Here is a 26005-nt window from a genome sequence, read left to right as displayed (position 1 = left end):
CTATTACTTAAATAGCAGTCAACTGTTGTTATTCTATAGAGGGTAGTGATTCGTTTAGGTTAACAAACAAAAAAAGTGGTCTGGTCCCTTTTCCATGATGGAATCCTCCCAAAATCAACATCCAACATTCCAAAACATAGATATAAGCCTTCAAGTACTCATCTAACCAACTTCTTCAGGGTCAGCCAGGCCCCCTGTCGACTCCCAGGGGCCCTGAAACCCAACACCAATAAGAAGAAGCCCAAATACGACCTGCCCTTGCCCAGTATACATACAAGGTCAGGGGGACAACACTGTTTTTTTGTCTTGTAGTTAAACTTGTTTTATACACAATTTAAAGGGATAGTTCACCCCAATTACAAAATTACTTAAGTTGAGTTTACATTTCATCCAAAGTGTACATTAGTCTTTCCTGGTTCATAACATATTTTTTGGTCCCTTTCAGATCACAGCCATGTGTGGGCGTCAGGCTTGTAAGAGACATGAATTATATGTGAGATTCAGTGAACAAGGCTGGAAGGTGAGATTCTATCTCTCTTAACTACTCATTGTACTGAATAGATAATTATGAGCTAATATTGTACCACCTTATTTGCTGTAACACACAGTATTTTTAGGGAAGCAAGGCATTTGTGTAGGATGTGCATTGTAGAGTATGTTCTTTGGATTCTTTATCATGTATTTCTCATTGAAAGAGTCTATTCTAGTCATTCATCTAATCTTGTCATTCGATTTCTATGGTATTTCTCTCCATTAGGACTGGGTATTGGCTCCTACGGGTTACTCTGCCTTCTACTGTGATGGAGAATGCCTCTACCCTCTGTGTTCCTGCATGAACTCCACCACCCACACTATGATCCAACTAGTGGTCAGTATGCACTACTACACCCTCTCTCACATGAACGCTAACATTACTGGGGTCAGTGGGAAAGATGGTAAATGGTTCAGACATTAATGGCAAATATTTAAAAAACTAAGATACCCAAGTTACCGGAGTCTACAATGGCAGACTGTTAATGTAGAGTAGGGATAGGGAGAAGTAACATTCAAGACTGAAGCAATTACCCCCTCTAGTGGTATACTTTATACTGTACCAGGTTACTACACACTGATAATATAAAACATTGAGGACACATGCTCTTTCCATGACAGACTTGACCAAGTGAAAGCTATGACCCCTTATTGATGTCACTTGTTGAATCCACTTCAATCAGTGTAGATGAAGGGGAGTTAAAGAAAGATTTTAAAACCTTGAGAGAATTGAGACATGGATTGTGTGTCATTCAGAGGGTGATTCGGCAAGACAAAAGATTTAACTGCCTTTGAACGGGGTATGGTAGTAGGTGCCAGGCGCACCGGGTTAAGTGTGTCAAGAACTGCAACACTGCTGTTTTTTTCATGCTCAACAGTTTCCCATGTGTATCAAGAATGGTCCACCACCCAAAGGACGTCCAGCCAACTTGACACAACATGGGCCAGCATCCTTGTGGAACGCTTAGGGCAGCTTGTAGAGTCCATGCCCCGACGAATTGAGGCTGTTCTGAGGGAAAAAGGGTGTGCAACTCAATATTAGGAAGACGTTCCTAATGTTTTGTGCACTCAGTGTATGTAGTCCTACATGTTTTTAAATAGTACAGTATCACAAACCACAGTACAAAACCATATAAAGTGTGGGCCTGTAGTATCTGTAAATTAACTAAACATTGTTTTTTTATTTCCATATGCAGATAATAAAGCATCATTGTTCATGTAATAATCTAATATTAGCATTATATCTCTAGAAGGAGGAAATGGTCATAAAATCAAACAGATGAAAAGACAGAAACAAAAATGTTTTTGAACTAGAACTTATTTTATTTAAAAATGTCAAATTCAGTGCAAAGTAATGTAGTGCATTGGTGTCTGGATCCCTGTTGGGTGGCAAAGTGTCACAAGAATCCTGTAGGGAGAGAAAACAAGAGAATACATTAAATTAATGGGTGTTAACTAATCAGGGATCAACAAAGCACTTCAAGTCCTTAATTCCTTCAAAAGAGAGAGAGAAGGAGAAAGGAGTATGGTTCCTGCAGTAGGACTACATGCTGGCCATGAGGTTCTCCAAGTGGTACTCCAGGAGGCTGGAGAGCTCCGTGACCAGAGACTCTGGGTAAAAGTACCAGGCCAGCTGCTGGCCAAACATGTCATCTAGCAGAGCCATCAGCTCACCCTGAAGAGAACACCACACAACACATAGAAAATGGCTCTGAGTTACTAGCTTATCAAGAGGAGAGAGACAATTAGAAATACTCCCCCTAAAATGACATTGGAACCTGGTTAACCATGAATAAGGAAGTAAAAAGGAAGTACACTAAGAATATGGAAGTAAACAGGAAGTAACCTCTTGACTCTTACATTGAGCAGCAGCAGGTATCTGTCAGCCTCTGGCTCCATGTTGGCAGCAGTGGGCAGGAAGGAGTACAGGAGAGCGTACAGACGCTCCACAAACCCACCGGGGTGCTAAAGGAAACAAAGGAGGAGAAAAGAGGAGAGAATAGAAGAGAAGAGGAATTTAAGTGAAACTGCTAATAGATATCAAAACATGTACCAGTGAGATGCTACTTACCACCATCAGGGACTGAGCTGTCATCATCCCAAACAGCACCAGCTCAAAGAGGACATCTATCATGTTCACATGATGGATCTAGGACAAGAAAACACGTTTGGAGAAAATAGGAATGATTTCATATAGATCAGCTACTGTGATGTATAAAAGACATGCATGTGGAAGAACTCAGTGAGACTTGAAAGAGTTAATGAACTCACCTTTGCCTCAGCCAGCTCCCTCTCAATGTCATTCCGCTTGGAGTGGTCACTCAGGTAGTCCACAAAGTCGTTATAGGTACGGATGAACTTGGCCTCGTCCTATGACAAAGAAAAGAGCATCTTAGTGAACAGAACACATTTCCCCTCAGGGACGCTCTCTTTCCCTTGAAAGAGAATAAGTTAGTGAGTTACCATGTGGTTGGCCTGAACCAGTGCGCCCAGGAGGACCTTTCCCGCCACAAACAGATGGTTCCTGCTCAGGGTGGAACCAAGCAGGGTCTAGGGGAGAGGGAAGAGTTAGGGTGAGGCATCTTCCTCTAGCAGACAGAACAAGAAGTCACAGAGAGGGAGCACGTGATGCCGCGGAGCTGAGCAGACGTTGACAAATCGAGCTCTTCAAAGTTATTCTATTATTACCTAAATAACAACGTTGAAACAATATTCTAACATCGGCTGATAAATTGTCAAGTACTTACCTTCCCAAAGAGCCATGGACCGCCGAAAGAGAGGCAAGAAGGACAACCAAAACGTCGTTGATTCCCAAGATAACGATAACGCTAGCAAGATTAGCATTAGCCCTCATAACTCAAACGACAGTTCCAGACTGTTGCTCTCGGCCTCTTGCGAGCCTGCCGACATGCTGGCTACTCTCCTCCGGGAAATTCAGGATGGTAACAAAGGTCTTTCTATGAAAATCGATAAGAGAACGGCTGAACTCCATTCTTCCATTGACGACCTGAAATCCTCCATGAATGATCTCCTTTTGAGAACGACTGAGGCAGAGTTGCGCATTAGCACAGTTGAAGACACCATCGCTCGACATGACCAGGTCTTGATACAACTGCAAAAGGACAATGCCTACCTCAAAAACAAGGTAGATCAGATGGAGAACCAGAGCAGACGTAGTAATATCCGTGTGGTGGGATTGAAAGAGGACAGCGAGGGCCGTGACCCGGTCCGTTTCTTCACTCAATGGATCCCGGATGTCCTAGGCACAATCAACTTCACCAAGTCACTGGAAATTGAACGCGCCCACAGAACATCAGCGCCGAAACCCCGGCCAGATGAGCCCCCACGGGCCGTCCTGATCAGGTTCCTCCGTTTCCAAGACAGAGAGAAGGTACTGCAACTCGCAAGAGCCAAAGGGGACATAACCATTGATGGCAAGAGGGTCAGCCTTTTCCCGGATATGAGCGCGGATCTCGCAAGATGTCGCAAGCAGTTCAGACCTGCCGCCAAAGCACTGAAGGAGAAGAACATCATCGGCTACCTCATCCACCCTGCGCGGATGAAAGTTCAGTACAAAGGCCGAAGCCATCTCTTCAACACGCCGGGAGAAGTGTACACTTTTCTCAAAGAACTGAGCAACGTCTGAGCCAGGACGGTCTCTTTGGGGGATAAGATGCAGTTTGTTTGTTTTCTCTTATCCGGACTGAACCGCTGATATCCTCCGGTCGCTATAATTGATTTGTACATTTTCAACTAACCGTATCTTTCCGGGGTGAGTTCGATTACATTTACAGGAGAGTATATTTTGGTTTAGTACATATCACTGGGCGAAGCAAATAAGTGGGTTTAGGCCCACTGCTTTCCCCCTCATTTATGTTAATCTTTCGAAAAGAGACTCAAGCAGCCCTTACCGTGGGCAGTAAATATTCAGCCATAAATATCTATTCACAACGTTTGTTTTCAATTTAGAGAGCTCGCAGGTTTTAGTTTATGCCAAGGTTTAGCTAGTAAGAGCAAGATGGAAAGCGAGCAGCAACGTATCTCTACAAGTGTATTCATGTTTGATTGTTGGGATTGTGGTTTTAGTCTAACAATCGGGGTGGGTGGGATTCTTTATTTTTTTCCCCTTTTTTCTATGTTTATTGTTTCCTTCCTAAAGAGACACATAGGTCACTTCTGTGTTCAAACCAAAGTTGAAACATTTCCTAACTATCTACATATGATAGATTTCCATTCAGTTACATATTTGAAACCCTACTATGCTTAATCCACTAAAATATGTCACATTCAACGTAAAAGGTCTTAACAGCCCGATTAAAAGAAAGAGAGTCTATACATACCTTAAGAAATTAAAGGCTGACATTGTGTTTTTACAAGAAACACATCTTACAGCCAGTGAACACAAGAAATTGAAGAGGGAATGGGTAGGACAAGTTTTTGCGTCCTCTTTTAACTCCAAAGCAAGAGGAACTGCAATTTTGATAAGTAGACACATCCCCTTCTGCGTCAGCAACACCATCTCTGATCCCTCTGGCAGGTTTGTTTTGGTGCAGGGGCATATGTTTTCAGAGTCTTGGACCCTATTGAATATCTATGCTCCTAACTTCGATGACCATATGTTTATTCAGAATGTCTTCCTTCAGGTCGCTCAAGCACCACCAGGATGGTTACTGGTTGGAGGAGATTTTAATTTTTGTTTAGATACAGTTCTTGATAGGTCCTCTGATAAACCCTCACTTCTTACCAAAGCCAGCAAGCTCACCATGTCATTCATGAAAGATCTCAATTTACTAGACATCTGGAGACAGTTGCACCCACAGGATAGGGACTACTATTTTTATTCACACCCACACAAGACACACACACACGCATAGATAACTTTTTACTGTCGACACAACTGTTTCATAGAGTGTTAGATGTCGAGTATCTCCCCAGATTGCTTAGTGACCATTCTCCCCTGGTATTATCAATCTCCATTCCTACCAAGGTAAATGGAGCATATAGATGGAGACTAAATTCTACACTCCTAAAGCAACCTGAATTTTGTGCATTCATCAAAGAGCAGATCAATATTTTCACTTTGACAAACAAACCCTCCGCTCCTGACAGTTTCATTCTTTGGGACACATTGAAGGCCTATCTGAGGGGACAGATCATTTCCTATACTAAAGGGCTGAAGAGAAAACACGGTGCGGAACTGAGTGCCCTTGAATCTGAAATCTCAGAGCTAGAGAAAACCTACCAAAGAGGCCCAACTAAAGATCTATACAGGCTTTTGGTAAATAAAAAACTGAAATATAATATTCTGAACACATATCAAGCTGAGAGGGCCATCACTAAATCAAAACAGCGTTATTACGAGCTTGGAGAGAAAGCACACAAAGTATTGGCATGGCAACTGAAAGCAGAGGAAAGTAAGAGGACAATTAATGCTATAGAAACTCTTACTAATGAGATATCTTTCGACCCTACTGAAATTAATAATACTTTTAAGAAATACTATGAAGACCTCTACACTTCCCAATCAAGCGATGATCTATCAGAGATCGACTCCTTTCTCTCCTCTCTCAACCTCCCATGCCTGTCAGGGGAAGACAGCGAGCGCCTGAGTGAACACTTCTCAGTTCCTGAATTGTTGGAGGCCATTAAATCCTTACCTTCTAATAAATCTCCTGGGGAGGATGGCTTCCCTCCAGAGTTCTATAAAGAATTTAGGGAGCTGTTGGTCCCCTACCTTATGGAGGTACTTAAAAAAGCCAGGGAAGACAACTGCTTTCCAGAGTCTTTCTCTCAAGCAGTGATTACTGTAATCCACAAGAAAGGGAAAAATCCACTAAAGTGCGCCTCATGTAGACCAATCTCTCTCCTTAACACAGATTGTAAACTGGTCACCAAGATGCTATCTAAGAGACTGGAGTCATGTCTTCCCCTGTTGGTCAACCCAGATCAGACTGGCTTCATAATTAATAGATTGTCCTCCAATAATCTCAGAAGGTTCTTTGATATAATTCACCTTGCTAACAAAAACAAAATACCTAGTGTCGCAGTCTCCCTCGACGCTGAAAAGGCCTTTGATAGGGTTGAATGGCCATACCTCTTTCGCGTCTTGGAAAAGTTTGGTTTAGGTACCGGGTTTGTAAATTTGATAAAATCACTCTACAAATCTCCTAAAGCTAGGATTGCTACCAACGGGATTACTTCCTCCTCTTTCCCTCTCCATAGGGGGAACAGACAAGGTTGCCCAATTAGCCCCCACCTCTTTGCCCTCGCCATCGAACCGTTGGCTGAGGCTATTAGAACGTGCCCTGACATACATGGCTTTGAGGTGGGCCCCCATACCCATAAATTATCACTCTTTGCGGACGACCTTATCTTATTTCTAACAAACCCAGAACACTCCCTCTCTCACTTGCAGATCCTACTACAGTGTTATAGTTCTTTCTCTGGATATAAGGTCAATTTAGATAAAAGCGAAATCTTACCGTTGTCTGTCTTTGACCATCATACCATCAAGCACAAGTTTCCTTTTAGATGGTCGCCTATGGGCTTCACATATTTGGGCATGATGGTGGATGGTAACCTGAACAACCTCTAAAAACTCAATCTGGCCAATTTGTTGCAAAAGGTGGAGGGTGACCTTTGTAAATGGATGGACTTACCTCTCACTCTACTGGGTAGAATCAATGTAATTAAAATGAATGTCCTGCCCAGATTTCTATATCTGTTTCAATCTCTCCCTATCCCTGTTCCCGCAGCATTCTTTTCCTCTCTCGACAAGATGACCAGACGGTTTATCTGGCATGGCAAAACCCCTAGGGTTGGCCTGGATAAACTGACCCTGGATTACAGTCAAGGGGGCTTAAACCTCCCCAATTTTAGAATGTACTACTGGGCAGCACAGTCTAGGTTTCTGGCTCAGAGGTTTGACAAGGGTCCCTCTCCCTCATGGTTGAACATTGAAAAGCTTGAGGTAAATGATGACACTGGGGCAGAATTGTTTTACAAATGGGACAGAAAATCTATAAAAACCATCACAGACAACCCTTTAATCATACATTCTGTCCTGGCATGGTGCAAACTGCATGAGCTGTTCGGACGAGGGGGATTCCTTTCCCCTAAAACCCCTTTATGGAACAATAGATTGATTCCTATGTTTTTCCAGAATAGTAACTTTAGACCATGGTCTGATAAGGGGATCACTCTTCTGGAACATTGTTACGAGGAGGGAGTTCTTATGTCTTTTGATCAGCTGAAACAGAAATACCACTTGCCTAACCGTGACTTCTTTAGCTACCTACAACTACGAAACTTTATTAGGGTGTCTCTTAAGGGACAATGGAACCTACCTAAGATGTCACCTATTGAACAACTCTGCCACGCAGACCAACCACTGTTCAAGACCATTTCCCGTGTTTACGATGCTCTTATGTCAGGACTAACACTGCCTGGGCTAGATAAACCCCGACTTAGATGGGAAAAAGATCTGGGTATTGATCTTGATGAGGGTCTATGGAGTGACCTATGCAGGGATGGTGTTACATCCACATTGAACTCCAGATACAGACTGATCCAGTTTAATTTCCTCCATCAGCTCTATATCACCCCATCTAGACTGCACAAGTTCAACCCTGATATCTCCTCCCTATGTTTTAGATGTGGCTCAGATGAAGGAACATTCCTCCATTCCACTTGGCAGTGTTCAAAACTACACGGTTTCTGGCAGGGGGTATGCGATACCATATCCTCAATTCATGGGGTTGCATTCCCTCTAGACCCGGAGGTCTGTCTACTGGGCAACTTTACTAACACCAATCTTAGGCAAAGCCATACTATAAAGCTAACAGAAATATTGCTAGCGATTGCCAAGAAATGTATCGCCTTGAAATGGAAAATGGATTCCCCCCTGCCAGTTGCAATGTGGCTATCAGAAGTTAATAGTTGTATCCCACTGGAGAAAATTACTTACCGCTTGAGGAATAAGTTAAATACATTTTACAGAATTTGGCAACCTTTTATTGACTATATGGAGAATCTCCCCCCACATCACATTGAATGAATCTCTATATTATCCTTATATAATGTTTCACACGTAACGTATAATATGTAGCCTACGGCAGGTGACCATATGATCCAATGTCTCATTATAATTTTTTATTTTATTGTATGTCTGTATATATAATTATAATTTGTTTTATTTTTTCTTTCTTTGTTATGCTCATCTGTTATTGTCACTTTGTCCTATTGTTGTCTAATATCTTTTCACGTTTGTCTTGAATGTTGTTAATTGGAAAATGCAAAAATAAAATATATAAAAAATAAAAAAAAAGAAGTCAGAGAGAAAAAGAAAAGTGGGTCCGCTCACAGTGAAGGCCTGGCGCAGGGAGACGAGCCTCAGGGCGATGTCCTCGACTCTCTTGGTGGTAAGGTAGAGGCTGTGAAAGGGAGGGAATGGAGCATGTCAACCATTAGAGTCAATGGGGGATAACAGCATTATGACCACTATCCTTCAGCATCTGACAAGCCCAGACTACACAGACATTTAGAGGAACTCACTTTAGCAGAGGAACCTCCCTCTCCTCAGGCAGCAGGTCCTCCTCCCAACCCTACAACAACAAAACAAGCATTCAAAATCAGTGACCAATGCAATGACATAACAAACAATCGGTCAATGGAAGGATCTTAATGCTCCTAGTCAATAGTATGTGTGTGTAACGTCTGACCTCATAGCAGTTGTGGCCCTCAGGCTCTGGGTCAGTGAACTGCTGAGTGGTGGGCGTAGAGAAGGAGGCAGCCTCCGACCAAGCTGAAGAGAAGAGAAGCCCGTCCAGCCCCATGTGGAGAGTGGCGTACACCACTGAGACATCAGTCTGCTGCTCAAAACACAACACACCTGTTTACCATACACACGTTATTAGAAAACACACCAAATCTAATGCAAAAATGCCCAGTAATGTCTAGTCTATATACATAGGAAATTGTTTATTTACCTGGTAGCAGCCAAGCGTCACGTCCACAGACGTCTCGTGGCGGAGGTGAGACGCATAGTGGGTCACCCTGCCAGCCACACGCTTACAGAGAGAGAATACATGTTAAGGCCAAATGGAATAAGTGAAGAAAAGCCTAATCTAATACTATTTCAGTAGTATTTACGTCTTACCTGGATCCAAGTGATGGACTGCACTTTGGTGGCACAGTAGGGGATGCCCTCTGGACTAAGCCTGGCTGTCTCCTTGGAGATGGCCCACACCAGTTGAGTCTCCAGGCCTCTCACCCTACTAACGTGGTGCATCCTCACCACCACCTGCTGTTGAGATAAACAACAAGACAACATCAACAAAACCACTTCAGCAATCGCTGTGACACATTTCCATCAAGATCAAATGACTGACAATGTAGATTAGGAAGTTACAAAGACACATACCTGGGATCCCCCACGCATGTAGGTGATGATGGGGCTGATGAACTGGAAAGTTCTCCACGCTTTAACCACTGGACTGGCATTGTTCTGCATATTACAATAAATTCATGTTGGAAACTGTAAACATAGTAACCGGGATGTGACTGCGTGTGGGGGGTCTCTTACCCTGATCACAACAGGCCCACAGTACAGGGGGCTGAACCTAATCGGAATCAACTGCCAATGGCCAGTGACCTCCTAAAGCAGAAAGCAGACAATATATTTGTTTCAAGTCAAAGAGACACAACTTGAATATCTGGGATATTTTTCAAACATAAAACCCCAAACTTTCAGAAAATTGTACCTCAAGGATAGTCTGCACATCTGGCACATCCTCAGGGATGATAGCAGCATTCTGGACATCAAGGAGGACTGGCAGCTGTGGAACATCTGGCACATCATCCAATGGCACATCCAACTGGACCTCATCCAGGACAGTTGTTTCTAAAATGAGGAACATTGGAATATAAAATAAACAATTGTTAGGACATAAAACGTAGCAAGATTGCTAATACTAGCTAGCTAGGAAGCAAAAGTCGATCGCTTAGCAACAGTTACTAAAGTTAATGTTAGCTAGCAAGCTAGCTAGCTACAACATCTCGAGCACAAGCATTTTTGCCAAGTCTGAATTATAGAAATACACAACATTTCGCAAATTATAATGACATTGTTAAATGTAGTAAAATAAGAGTTTTAAACTCCACATACCCTCTTCGAAGTCGCTGTCCACCTGTCGACAATCACGAATCCTGCAAAACAGAAAAAGACAAGAAAAACAAGCCACAAATGAATTTGAACAACCTACTCCTGAAAGTATAGTCTTTGCCACAGTGGGCTATAAAGTCTTTTGGAGGACATATTGACCAAATTCAGACAAGGGGGGCCACAGCCCACGAGAAAAAAGCACTGAAGGCTCTACACTACCGGTCAAAAGTTTTAGAACACCTACTCATTCAAGGGTTTTTCTTTATTTTTACTATTTTCTACATTATTTTTCTTCAATGAAGACATCAAAACGATGAAATAACGCATTTGGAATCATGTAGTAACCAAAAAAGTGTTAAACAAATCCAAATATATTTTAGATTCTTCAAAGTAGCCACCCTTTGCCTTGATGACAGCTTTGCACACTCTTGGCATTCTCTCAACCAGATTATGAGAAATTCACCTGGAATGCATTTCAATTAACAGGTGTGCCTTCTTAAAAGTGGAATTTCTTTCCTTTTTAATGCGTTTGACACAATCAATTGTGTTTTGACAAGGTGGGGGGTATACAGAAGATAGCCCTATTTGGTAAAATACCAAGTCCATATTATGGCAAGAACAGCTCAAATAAGCAAAGAGAAACAACAGTCCATCATTACTTTATGACATGAAGGTCAGTCAATACGGAATATTTCAAGTGTAGTTGCAAAAATAATCGAGCGCTATGATGAAACTGGCTCTCATGAGGACCACCCCAGCAATGGAAGACCCAGAGTTACCTCTGCTGCAGAGGATAAGTTCATTAGAGTTACCAGCCTCAGATATTGCTGCCCAAATAAATGCTTCACAGAGTTCAGGTAACTGACACATCTCAACATCAACTGTTCAGAGGTGACTGTGTGAATCAGGCCTTTATAGTTGAATTGCTGCAAAGAAACCACTATTAAAAGGACACCAATAATAAGAAGAGACTTACTTGGGCCATGAAACACAATCAATTTGTCCTTTGGTCTGGAGCCCAAATTTGAGATTTTTGGTTCCAACTGCCATGTCTTTGTGAGATGCGGTGTGGGTGAACAGATTATCTCTGCATGTGTATTTCCTACCATAAAGTATGGAGGAGGAGGAGGTGTTATGGTGTGGGGATGCTTTGCTGTTGACACTGTCTGTGATTTATTTAGAATTCACACTTAACCAGCATGGCTACAACAGCATTCTGCAGCTATACGTCATCCCATCTGGTTTGGGCTTAGTGGGGACTATCATTTGTTTTAATAAATTATTATAAAAAAATAAAAACTATTGTTTGTTACTTTTACACCTTTTTCGTGGTATCCAATTGGTAGTTACGGTCTTGTCTCATCGCTGCAACTCCCGTATGACTCGGGAGAGGCGAAGATCGAGAGCCGTGCGTCCTCCAAAACACAACCCAGCCAAGCCGCACTGCTTCTTGACACAATGCCTTCTTAACCCGGAAGCCAGGCGCACCAATGGGTCGGAGGAAACACCATACACCTGGCAACCCTGTCAGTGTGCATTGCGCCCAGCTCGCCACAGGAGTCGCTAGAGCTCGATGGGACAAGAACATCCCTGCCGGCCAAACCCTCCCCTAACCCGGACGACGCTGGGCCAATTGTGTGCCGTCCCATGGGTCTCCCGGTCGCGGCCGGCTGCGACGGAGTCTGGACTCCAACCAGGATCTCTAACTGCACAGCTTGCCTTAGACCACTGCGCCACTCAGGAGAATTCAATTGTTTTTCAACAGGACAATGACCCAACACACCTCCAGGCGGTGTAAGGGCTATTTTACCAAGAAGGAGAGTGACGGAGTGCTGCATTAGATAACCTGGCCTCCACAATCCCCCGACCTCAACCAAATTGAGATGTTTTGAGATGAGTGGGACCGCAGAGTAAAGGAAAAACAGCCAACAAGTGCTCAGCATATGTGTGAACTCCTTCAAGACTGTTGGAAAAGCATTCCAGGTGAAGTTGGTTAAGAGAATGCCAAGAGTGTGCAAAGCTGTCATCAAGGCAAAGGGTGGCTATTTGAAGAATCTCAAATATATGATATGTTTTGATATGTTTCACACTTTTTTGGTTACTACATGATTCCATTTGTGTTATTTCATAGTTTTGATGTCTTCACTATTATTCAACAATGTAGAAAATAGCATTTTCTTCTTTGACGCACCTTATGTCTAAACTTCTTTACAGTGAAATGATCTTGATTGGTGATCTCAACCGGTGTTGGTTAAAGCCGGTGTCTGATGATTTAAAAATGTTTTGTAATTCTATGAATCTTACCCAGTTGATTAACTCACACACTCGCCCAAATCTTAAATGCTCAGATAAATCTACCCTGATTGATTTGATATTAACAAATGTTCCACATAAATATTCTGCGGTTGGTGTTTTTTGTAATGATTTAAGTGACCATTGTGCTGTTGTTGCTGTTAGAAATACTAAGGTTCCTAAGACAAACCCACGTTTTATTCGTAAGAGAAATTTGAAGTGTTTTAATGAGCAGGCTTTCTTTCATGATTTGTTTTATTTTGACTGGAGCAAGATTGAGCTTATCCCTGATGTGGAAACTGCCTGGATATTCTTTCATGATGGTTTTTTCCAAATAGTAAACAAACATGCCCCGTTCCGCAGGTTCAGGGTTAAAGGGCGGGATAATCCATGGTTTTCTTCTGAGCTGTCTTGTATTATTCACGACCGTAATCTAGCCTGGGCTAAAGCAAGGAAATCATGTTCTGATGCTGATTGGCTTATTTTTAGGCAGTTACTAAACAAGTGTTCTTTTCTTCTCAGGAAGGCCAAGTCTGAATATTTCATGTCTGTTACCACTGATAACCTGAATGACCCTAGAAAGTTTTGGAAGGCTATTAAGTCTATGTCTGGTAACAGTAATGTTAATGAATTACTGTCATGTGTTTTGAAGGACTCTCTTGCTGTATATGACAAAACTGAAATGCTGAATTGTTTCAATGAGCACTTTGTATCATCTGGTAGGCTGTTTGATTCAGTGTCCTCTGTCTCTGTACAACCCTGTGTGGATGAACCAGTGAGAGCTGGTCAAACTTTTAGCTTTTTGCCATTCTCAGTGCAGGTGGTACATAAAGCCCTGAAATTCTTAGATCAGAGAAAGCCTGCAGGTCCTGATCTTTTGGATCCCTGCTTTTTAAATCTGGCAGCTGATTTCATAGCTGAACCACTTACATATCTGTTCAATCTAACCCTGGAATGTAATGAAATTCTGGAAATCAGCACTTGTACTACCACTTTTAAAAACTCTTTTAAATAATTATAGGCCAATCTCAAAGCTGTCACCCCTGGTGAAAATACTTGAAACCCTTGTGAGTGAACAGCTAAGAGAGTTTTAATTTACTAACTCTATTTTATCAATGTACCAATCGGGCTTCAGGAAGAAGCATAGCACAACTACAGCAGCCATGAAGGTTTTAAATGATATCACTGAAGCCCTTGACAAAAAACAGCACTGTGTCTCCCTTTTTATTGATCTCTAAGGCTTTTGATACAGTTTATCATGCTATACTAAGGCAGAGCTTGTCGAGTGTAGGTCTTTCAGAGCATGCAGTTGCATGGTTTGCTAACTATCTGTCTAATAGAACTCAGTGCACTCAATTTAATGGGCTTAAGTCTGTTAAATTGTCTGTCTTTAATGGTGTCTTTAAAGGCTCTGGACTTGGTCCTCTCTTATTCGCTATTTATATAAATGATTTAGACAAAAATGTCCAAAATGCGCAACTTCATTTTTATGCTGATGATACTGTTATTTACTGTTGTGCCTCGTCTCTTACAAAAGCTTTCCAGAACTTGCAAATGGCTTTTTATACTGTTCAACACACCAATTGAAGCTTATCCTCAATACTGACAAAACTAAACTAATGGTGTTTTCTAAAGCAAGAAATAGACCTCTGAACCTTTCACCTATTACTACCTTTCAGGGCAAGGAGATTGAGGTTGTAACCTGATATAAATATCTTGGAATTTTAATTGATGACGGCCTCTCTTTTAAATTGCATATTCAACAATTTACAAAAAAATTGAAGCTGAAATTGGGATTTTATTTTAGGAATGAGGCCTGTTTTTCTTTTGAAGCCAGAAGGAGGCTAGTATCAGCTACATTTATGCCTTTACTAGACTATGGGGATATTTTATATATGAACGCTTCCGCTCAGTGTTTGAGATCAATTGACACCCTTTACCATGGTACTTTGAGATTTATTTTAAACTGCAAAACCCTTACGCACCACTGCACTTTGTATACCAGGGTTGGCTGGCCTTCTCTAGTCACTTGTAGGCTCAGTCACTGGTATACTTTGATTTATAAAGCCATTTTGGGTTTACTACCTATTTATTTGGGCATTTTTATTGTTCAGAAATGTGGTGGGCACTCTTTTCGTTCGCTGGACTTTATCCTGCTAACTGTTCCAAATGTCCGAACTGAATTTGGTAAAAGAGCTTTTATGTACTGCTTTTATTTTATGCTTTTATTTTACGCCATCGTCTTGGAACGCCTTACAAAATACTTTTAAACTGGAAGAACTTGTCCCGATTGGTATTTTTAAATCATTGATGAATGATGTCAATGTTTTTAATTTGCTGTTTTTGATTTTTGTTATACTCTTGTGAATTCAATGGTTTCTACTAGATTACTTGTAGTTTTTCATGTTGTTTGTCTGTCATTTTTGTAATGACTTGGTGCTGCCTATCTTGGCCAGGATGCTCTTGAAAAAGAGATTTTAAATCTCAATGAGCCCCTCCTGGTTAAATAAATAAAATAAATAGTAAAAAAAAAGAAAAACCCTTGAATGAGTAGGTGTTCTAATAGCAATAAGGCACCTCTGATGTTTGTGGTATATGACCAATATACCACCCCTCCTTGGGCCTTATTGCTTAAATAACCCATATCTCTTTTATAACAGGATATTATCATTGACTATATGAAAGTGCATGTATGAATGAGTCTGATTTACCGTTTTCAATGGCAGGTTCAACTTCTGAAGCCAGATGAGGGTCCCAAAGCGTGCTGCGCACCCATCTCTGTACTCTTCTACGCTGACAACAACAACGTGATCCTAAAGAAGCATCGCAACATGGTGGTCAAGACCTGTGATGCCTGTGACACCAGTGGTAGCCCATCTATCTATTCTACTTAATTTTAATCAACTTAATTGCCATTGTTCCAAAAGATACAAACAGGGTAAAATAACTTGCAACCAGCAGTTGATAGCAATAATCTGTCAATATGCTGATAAATAGTATGTATCTAATATATTGATTTTGAGTCTGAGAGTGGTATATGAACAACACCCATTGGACCTATAACCATACTTCACTTTTGATTAACTAAACTATTCAAATCTACAGTAATACAGATAATTACATCACCCTTCATGTCATATATTATGTGACCAATCAAAGCTGTAAAGTACTGTATCATAAGTATATCAATGCTAAAATTCTACCCTTTTGATGACTATAATATCTTGTTGAACCATGAATTTGTCATTGTCTCTTTCAGATATACTAAACATGGTTTGCAAAACATACATGTTTTTTCTTCTTCTTTAATCATACTTTTAACCAGTACAAGTTAGTAACAATGGGAAATGGCAAAAAAAAAAAAAAAAAGGCCATTTTTGTATGTACAGAGTAACAAATACACAGTGATGTATGTCTTTGTCAACAGATATCTGGAGGACTGTATACTGCTATATTTGTAATAAACTATACTGAACAAAAAAACACATGTAAAAGGTTGGTCCCATGTTTCATGAGCTGAAATTAAAGATCCCGGAAATGTTCTGTACGCCAAAAAAATTGAGCATTTCTCCATTGCCAAGATAATCCATCCACATTGAAAGGTGCACCATATCAAGAAGCTGATCATTATACAGGTGCACCTTTTGCTGGGGACAAAAGGCCACTAAAATGTGCATATTTGTCACAACACAATGCCACAGACGTCTGAAGTTCTGAGGGATTGTGCAATTGGTATGCGGACTGCAGGAATGTTCACCAGAGCTGCTGCCAGAGAATTGAATGTTCATTTCTCTACCATAAGTCGCTTCCAATGTCATTTTGGAGAATTTGGCAGTACATCCAACCGACAATTTTCCTGTCCTGCTAGCCATTCAAAATTTAACGATTACTTTTGGGTGTCAGGGAAAATGTATGTAGTAAAAAGTACATTATTTTCCTTAGAAATGTAGTAAAGTAAAAGTTGTCAAAACTATAAATAGTAAAGTACAGATACCCCCAAAAACGACTTAAGTAGTACTTTAAAGTATTTTTACTTAAGTACTTTACACCACTGTATGTGCTTCAATAGAGTCTGACGTTCAGGGTGGTTGGACATATAAGATGGGGTGCTGATGAGCTTCTGGCCCCATTTTAGGTCGTCACACAAATATTCCCCCACCCTATGTCCATTGAATCAAAGTAATTACACCTTGCTATAAGGAAGCATAGCAAGAATGAAAGGAATTAATTTATCGTTGAATGATTTATAAATCTCGCTTATTAAACCATCATTTCCAGGGGACCTATTGTCCTTAAGGCTTTTAATACAGTCTTTTATCTCAATTTCAGATAACTCATCACAAAAATCCCTGAAATCATTATCTTCTTAGCAATGTTTGCTACATTGTCTAAGAAAAGATCCATATTGGAAGTTGGCTGGGCTGATGTATACAGATTCTGATAAAACTGGGAAACATGCTGAGAGATTTTTGGATTTTTATTGGGAGTATTATTAATCATTAATTTACATATGGAAGTCTTATCACCTGCCCTTTTTTCTAAATTAAAGAAATATTTTTTATTTCTCTCTCCCTCTTCCATCCATTTTCATCTTGATCTTACAAACGCTTCCCGGGCCTTTTCCTCGTAGATACAGTCTAACTGCATTTGCAATGATGATAGCTCCAGTAATTCCTGATTAGTTAGTTCCCTTTTTTCAGTTTAATCCATTATTCCCTTTATGATGTCATATTCTTTCTCTCTCTTGGCACGAGCAATTTCTTTCCCCATTGAAATAGCCGAAAGCCTTAATCAAATTTCATTAGCTCCCAGTAACTAACAAACGTATTCATAACACAGGCACAATTCCTGTATTTATCATTAATTCCTGCTACTTCCTTCTTAAATACTTCCTTCTCTAGTAAAGTCTTGTTCATTTTCCAGTAACCTTTAACTTTTTTTGGTTGACAAACCATGCATATTTATCTTTATTGAGATGCCGTTGTGGTCTGTTAAAATCAATGGTTCAATCGAGACTGTATCAACCTTGTCAGCCATATCTTCAGATATCAGCCAGAAATCAATATGGGATTGTATAGATAATCTTTGGTACTCCATGTAAACATAATCTTATCTGGGTTCTTATGTCTCCAAATATCTAGAACACCTAACCTTAGACATATATTCCTTATCTCACAAACAGAATTGCTATGCTTAGGAGGCCATCTATCTAGATTATCATGTAATACTGTATTAAAATCTCCACCCCATATTACTTTGGCCAATGGAAATTTAGACATAATTTTACTTATTTTCCTCTCAATGTCTCTAAATAAAATACAGTTACTTGACTTGTAATTGGAAGCATAAGTATTTACAACAATGAATTGAACATGGTTGACATCTAGCAATAGTATAATCCATCTCCCTGTATTATCTGCTTCATGACTCAATATATGAGCCTTAAAGTTGCCTTTTAAAATAGGGACACCTGCTGACCGATTAGTACCAAATGAAAACCAAATATCATTCATATCATCACCATTGACACTTCCAAAACGCAGTATCTGTGCAACAGGCATGAGTTTCTTGAATGAAACCCTTACAATACAAAAATAAAGATCTCCCTTTAAAAAAAGTACAGATTCGCCTGGCATTAATAGAAAAAACAGAAATTGACATTTACTATCACAGTGACTATATGAAGAATATTAAACTTGTATACGTTCACATGAATCGGGTTCTCATAAAAAGAAAAGGTCTTACTAGTTGCAAATACAAACATACCATTGCACCACGCAAGTGGTTGATCTAAATTATATATATATTTATACAATTGCAAATAACATTGTACCATAGATTGGTAAAAACGAATAGCCATCAAGCTAACATTAAGTGTCAGTGCGAATTTCCCTGCCATAAAAAATATATATATATAAAAAGTTTGGCTCACACAAACAATGCTCTTTCCTCAAGAAATATCTAGTTTTATCAAATTAGCAAATAAAACTCAGTCCTGCACAACTCACTTGACAAGTCCAGCAGTCAACAAACTAGGCGTCAACGTGAATTTCCCTTCCATTACCAAAAGCCTTAGCTCCCGCAAAGTATGCACTTTCCCCTTCCTTCCTTGCTCTCTCAATTATCGGCCACAGACGATTCAGAGCTTCTTTGTCAAATGCTGTCAGATCCTCCTTGAACCTCAGGTCATTTTTCTTTGCACTTTTCCATGTCATATCCCTCGCTGTCCGGGAGATGAATCTCATGATCACTGGTCGTGGTGGCTGGTTGTTTTCCCCATCTCTCAGCCTACCCAGGCGGTGCACTACATCCAGAGAACCTGCAACAACATTTCGCTCCTCCTCCGGGACTATTGACCTGCAAATGCCCGTCACTCTTTCTTTGATGTTCTCGTCAGATTCCATAAATTCGAAGACTGCATCTCCGGTATCACTATACCGGTCATTCTCGTTTACCTTTTGACTCCATTTCAGTGAGTTTCTTCTCCTGCTTTGCAACCTGAATGTTCAATGTTGCGTTCTGCTGCTTCCGAGTTTTTACTTCGTCAGCACTGAAATCAATCGATTTCCTCAGGTTAACGATATTGATTGTGTTCTTTTACACCAAATTCATGATGTCATCTGCGCTCTCTTTGATTTTAGCCGTGAGGATGCGAACGATGTCCTTCCTGTAGCTGGCTCATTGATGGTTCACTTCTCAGCTTCTTCTGGAAGCTGCGCCTTGGTTGGGGTATTCGGGTATGAATCGCATTCACCCCCCCCCCCCTTTTTTTACACCGCAAGCATATGAGTGAGTTTCAACAATGCCTCTTTTCTCCTTGGAAGTTTCAACATCCATTATCTCAGCAACAGTTTGGTCATGTCCTGATTACACGCTACTAGCTATGAAGACGTTAGCAGGCTAATTTAACTACACACGCTGACACTTTTCGATAGCTAGCTTGTTCGTTGGAAATAGTCAAAAATATGTCATTGGTTTGATTAATTACAAAATGATTCATTATATGGTTAGATATCATTTTTTGTGAGAAAAAACAAATAAATTGCAACTGCAGTCTAAAACTATAAACTTTTTGAGAAAACCCCCAAATTGTTCCTCTACTAGAAATGTTACACCCTCTCATGTCGCAATCTTGACCATGTCACTGATTTCATGGAGCTCTCCTGCGCATCATTTACTTCGCAAAATCCCGCAAAGGTAAAAGTGCCAGAAATAAACATCGCGAGAGTGTACATATGTGCGTGTCAGAGATTTGAAAGCAGACGCTTTCATCCAAAACGATGTACAGTAATCCGTACATACATTTTACGTTTGGGTGGCCCAGGGAAATTTGAGTTTTTCGAAGCAATTTTTGTATATCTTTCTTTGTAATACTGTATGTATTCAATCATTTCGAATTGATCACTTCCCACTGGGCACATACATCAATTCAATGTTTATTCCACGTTGGTTCAACGTAATTTAATTGAAGTTACATGGATATTGTGTCACAGGGAATTTTAAAATCTGCAGTCAATTTAATTATGTTTTCATGTGCGATGATTCTGACATTTGACATATGATCCTTATAGGATTAGGCTACATAATTACAGTGGTGCAGTAAATGTAATCTCAATTCAATACGATGTGCATATACTGTACATATAGCCAATATAGCTATTAAACCCATGTTCAGTGACTGTAATCTGTGACGCAAGTGGCCTAATATGTTTGTGACGTTCCATGGAACCCACGGTATTGTTTAAAACTAGATTCTGATTGGCTTGCAGGTCATTCTACAGTGTAAATTATAAATGAAAACGTGCTTTTATATCAGTGTTACAGATTCACAATACCGAGCGTGTCTCAACCCGTACCGCGCTTTTATCTGCCTAAAGGTATCTTCAAGCACGACTGGATAGGCCTTTTGGATACGCTTGTTCAAGGTAAGGATATGCGTCAAGCTATAGCCTACTTTTAATGTTTTAGTTCCAAACAGTAGTTCCGTTCCAGTCAAGTGATTAATCGTAAAAGTTTGTTGTTTTGACTGAGCAGTCCAATGGCCAATAACATGCATAGATTATGTATTAGGCATTGCACAAGTCAGTGTCTAGGTCAGAATATAAAGTTGCTACTTCCGTCAACTCAAGTTACTCAATTCAAGTGATTAATTGTAAGATTGACTTGTTTTGACTGTCAAAACAAATAACTTTGATGGAATATTCCAAATTATAATGGCAATTATGCTTCACAAATTCACAATATTACTTGTATTTCAATGATTCATCCAGGCTCAAGACATAAAGTCTTCTGAAAGCTGTGTAGCAATCATTCCATTGCTGACCCATAGGATGGTAATCACGTACATGATTGGCTTAATCTAGAATCATGGATACCTTTCATGTGAGTACATGTAACAGTATAACTTTAGTACGTCCCCTCGCCCCGACCTCGGGCGCGAACCAGGGACCCTCTGCACACATCAACAACTGACACCCACGAAGCGTCGTTACCCATCGCTCCACAAAAGCCACGGCCCTTGCAGAGCAAGGGGCAACACGACTTCTAGGTTTCAGAGCAAGTGACGTAACTGATTGAAACGCTACTAGCGCGTACCCGCTAACTAGCTAGCCATTTCACATCCGTTACATACACACACCATATTTTTTTTTTTTTTTTTTACATATCTCAGAAGGAAGATACCTCAATATCTGGAAGCACTGTCTCATGTACAATTGTTAATGCTATCTCTGAAATGTCTAACAAAATGTTGACTTGATCGTTTCATCAAGACCTTCTCATCACAAGTTGGAACTAGTGGTCAACATTATGCAGCCATAAATAACATGGACCAATATTTTCATGGAGGTAAGCGCTACACTTCTGATGGGTTTAAAGATTGTATTACATTATCTAAAAGTGAGAAAGTAAACCCCAGCTGTTATTCTTTTCACAGGGAAGGACAATCCCCATTATGCCATGAATGTTTCATTGCTGAACAACCATAGATATGTTTCCTCTAATTTGGCTCCCGTTCCTCCAACAGTGAGCAAGACCTGCCAGCAGAGCTCACTGGAGCAGGGAGACATCCCGTCATCCTTTTGGCACCTGACAAAGTACACTTTTTTTCTTCTGAATAACACTATAGTAACATCTTCTGCACAAAGTTACATTTCTAATAAGATTGGTGTTAAGTGAGAAAGAATCCTAAAGATGGTCCAATGGGCATGGTCTGAAGCCTCTCGTCATCTCAGTATGTTGAACCGCCTGATTTCTTGCAGGCTTGAGATTCAGATCCTGCTGAATGATGTTAAGCATTCGATTAAACACATGCAGGGGACGCTGAACACCATGCAGGGGCAGTGTATTGAGTTGCAGACTGCCATGTCTAAGGTAGTGTCAGAAGAGTCTCAGATACAGAAGAATAAGTCTATGATGGTATGGTGATAATGATTGAGATGGTGATTATAATAATGATGACTAGCGGTACCCCACCCTACGGGCGGTAAATCATTGGATCTGATTATTTCAATTCAATGCAATTCAATCTTTGAGGACTGCAACCATAGAAATACAATTTATTTACACTAATAATAAGCTATTGTCAACTTCCCATCTATGCTTATCTTGCTCATTGCTCACTGTCAATTGCTGACTGTTACCCTATGTGTGCATCTATTATTGATTTCTCACAGAAAAATAATTTGGTTGCAAATGTACCTGGGGCCATGTCAATAATTGTTAGGCTACTCATTTTGAATCCACCGGTGGCAACTTGTGTGACCATAAAAGTCTGTGTGCGACAGGGCACAGTAAAATAATTTGGTTACTGACCTGCCCTACATCATAGAAGGCCCTTCAAGTCGGAACTAGGAAATTCTGACATTTCTGACTCGCGAACTCGTTATGGAATGATGATTTCAAGTTACCCACTTGTGAAGTATCAGAATCAACCAGTAGGAAGCTCTACACTGATAAGTTACATTCATTTTAACTCTGAGGTTCCAAGTTTCCGATGGCATGTGAATGCGTCAATAATTGCCATGGTAATTTTGAATGTTCAGTCAGTGAGCATTATGGGTAATTATCCTACATACTTACATCAAATACTTTATGATAGCATCATCTTCTGTAGTAACAGTGTCATTCCAAACACAATAAATGTGAAAATTAACAAAGATACAAAATATTGCTAAAGTGAAGAAAATCAGCTCAAAATTGTAGGAGGAAATGCCCCTGCAGCAGGGAGGCTTACGGTATTATAATATATTGTAGATAACATTAATATAATTTGTGTATTTACAGTATCAGTAAACATACAAATGAACGTCTATGCTAGGGATTGATCTACACTGAGTGAACAAAACATTAAGAACACCTTCCTATTGAGTTGCCCTCCCCCTTGGTGGTGGACCATTGTTGATACTCAGGGAAAACTGTTGAGCGTGAAAAACCCAACAGCATGGCAGTTCTTGACACAAACCGGTGCACCTGGCACCTACTACCATACTCTGTTCAAAGGGACTTAAATCTTTGGTCTTGCCCATTCACCCTCTGAATGACACACATACACAATCCATGTCTCAATTGTCTAAAAATCAATCTTTAGCCTGCCTCCTCCCCTTCATCTACTGAGAAGAAGATTTAACAATTAACATCAATAGGGGATTATAGCTTTCACCTGATTAGTCTGTCACAGAAAGAGAAGGTGTTCTTAATGTTTAATGCACTCAGTGTATGTGTCAATGATGTTATAGATTCCAGTGGTTGATTTTTTAGGGAATGACTATATGCTCTATATTATACCTGCAGATCATCACAGCAGCCGAAGTTGCTGTGCAGAGGGAGGAGATTCTCCAAGCATCAGGCCTCATCCCGTCACAGAGGGAGGGTATCCTCCAAACAGCCAGTGTCCTTGCACAGACGGAGGGTATCCTCCAAACAGCCAGTGTCCCTGCACAGAGGGAGGGTATTCTCCAAACAGCCAGTGTCCCTGCACAGAGGGAGGGTATTCTCCAAACAGCCAGTGTCCCTGCACAGAGGGAGGGTATTCTCCAAACAGCCAGTGTCCTTGCACAGACGGAGGGGATCATCCAAACAGCCAGTGTCCCTGTACAGAGGAAAGGTATTCTCCAAACAGCCAGTGTTCTTGCACATACGGAGGGGATCATCCAAACAGCCAGTGTCCCTGCACAGAGGGAGGGGATCCTCCAAACAGCCAGTGTCCCTGCACAGAGGGAGGGGATTCTCTCAGCAGCTTGCATCACTGCACAGAGGAAGATCCTCAGAGCATCAGGCCTCATCCCTGCACAGAGGGAGGGGATCCTCCGAGCATCAGGCCTCATCCCGTCACAGAGGGAGGGGATTCTTCCAGCATCTTCTATCACTGCGCAGAGGAAGATCCTCAGAGCATCAGGCCTCATCCCTGCACAGAGGGAGGGGATCCTCCGAGCATCAGGCCTCATCCCGTCACAGAGGGAGGGGATTCTCCCAGCAGCTAGCATCACTGCGCAGAGGGAGCAGATCCTCCGAACATCAGGCCTTATCCCTGTACAGAGGGAGGGGAGTGGATCGTTCCAAATGCTAGTGTCCCTGCAGAGATGGAGGAGATCTTCCTCACAACCAGTGTCCCTGTGAAGAATGGACACAATCATCCACAACCACCTCCCATCATCCCCATGGTGGCACCACTGTGGAAATGGGATAATGGAGCATGTACTCCACCTGTGGATTTCTATTCCAAGAGAAGAGGTCACTTAAACTTACCTAATTAGTACAGAAATCAACACTTCTGTGAAATCAAACTGTCCACTTAGGAAGCAACACTGATTGACAATAAATTTCACATGCTGTTGTGCAAATGGAATAGACAAAAGGTGAAATTATAGGCAATTAGCAAGACACCCCCAAAAAAGGAATGGTTCTGCAGGTGGTGACCACAGACCACTTCTCAGTTCCTATGCTTCCTGGCTGATGTTTTGGTCACTTTTGAATGCTGGCGGTGCTCTCACTCTAGTGGTAGCATGAGACGGAGTCTACAACCCACACAAGTGGCTCAGGTAGTGCAGTTTCATCCAGGATGGCACATCAATGCGAGCTGTGGCAAAAAGGTTTGCTGTGTCTGTCAGCGTAGTGTCCAGAGCATGGAGGCGCTACCAGGAGACAGGCCAGTACATCAGGAGACGTGGAGGAGGCCGTTGGAGGGCAACAACCTAGCAGCAGGACCGCTACCTCCGCCTTTGTGCAAGGAGGAGCAGGTGGAGCACTGCCAGAGCCCTGCAAAATGACCTCCAGCAGGCCACAAATGTGCATGTGTCAGCATATGGTCTCACAAGGGGTCTGAGGATCTCATCTCGGTACCTATTGGCAGTCAGGCTACCTCTGGCGAGCACATGGAGGGCTGTGCGGCCCCACAAAGAAATGCCACCCCACACCATGACTGACCCATCGCCAAACCGTCATGCTGGAGGATGTTGCAGGCAGCAGAACGTTCTCCACGGCGTCTCCAGACTCTGTCACGTCTGTCACGTGCTCAGTGTGAACCTGCTTTCATCTGTGAAGACACAGGGCGCCAGTGGCGAATTTGCCAATCTTGGTGTTTCTCTGGCAAATGCCAAACGTCCTGCACGGTGTTGGGCTGTTTCTGACCGTTTGAGCAGACACATGCACATTTGTGGCCTGCTGGAGGTCATTTTGCAGGCGCTGGCAGTGCACCTCCTTGCACAAAGGCGGAGGTAGCGGCTCTGCTGCTGGGTTGATGCCCTCCTACGGCCTCCTCCACGTCTCCTGATGTACTGGCCTGTCTCCTGGTAGCGCCTCCATGCTCTGGACACTACGCTGACAGACACAGCAAACCTTTTTGCCACAGCTCGCATTGATGTGCCATCCTGGATGAACTGCACTACCTGAGCCACTTGGGTGGGTTGTAGACTCCGTCTATGCTACCACTAGTGAGAGCACCGCCAGCATTCAAAAGTGACCAAACATCAGCCAGGAAGCATAGGAACTGAGAAGTGGTCTGTGGTCACCACCTGCAGATCA

The 26005-nt window shown here is 41.5% G+C and overlaps 1 protein-coding gene and 2 long non-coding RNA genes across 3 annotated transcripts; 1 reads left to right on the top strand and 2 right to left on the bottom strand.

Annotated features, from left to right (window-relative positions):
* Positions 1-413: 413 nt before the first annotated feature.
* LOC120036431 (bone morphogenetic protein 8A-like) lies at positions 414-16036 on the top strand. The gene is made up of 3 exons (XM_038982867.1): positions 414-520; positions 758-868; positions 15712-16036. Exons 1-3 carry the CDS (start codon positions 455-457, stop codon positions 15877-15879), a joined length of 345 nt encoding a protein of 114 aa, XP_038838795.1. The 5' UTR covers positions 414-454; the 3' UTR covers positions 15880-16036.
* Positions 2846-8938, bottom strand: LOC120036432. Its single transcript, XR_005474504.1, has 3 exons — positions 8894-8938; positions 2995-3081; positions 2846-2901 (listed from the first exon to the last, which is right to left on the bottom strand). It is a non-coding gene; the product is annotated as an uncharacterized LOC120036432 (long non-coding RNA).
* On the bottom strand, positions 9353-9780 carry LOC120036433. The gene is made up of 3 exons (XR_005474505.1): positions 9689-9780; positions 9519-9599; positions 9353-9401 (listed from the first exon to the last, which is right to left on the bottom strand). It is a non-coding gene; the product is annotated as an uncharacterized LOC120036433 (long non-coding RNA).
* Positions 16037-26005: the final 9969 nt, after the last annotated feature.

The sequence above is a fragment of the Salvelinus namaycush genome, unplaced genomic scaffold (genome assembly GCF_016432855.1).
Source record: "Salvelinus namaycush isolate Seneca unplaced genomic scaffold, SaNama_1.0 Scaffold1328, whole genome shotgun sequence".
Taxonomy (NCBI): domain Eukaryota; kingdom Metazoa; phylum Chordata; class Actinopteri; order Salmoniformes; family Salmonidae; genus Salvelinus; species Salvelinus namaycush.
The sequence above is the reverse complement of the archived record's forward strand: the minus strand, read 5'-3'. Positions and strand labels throughout refer to the sequence as shown.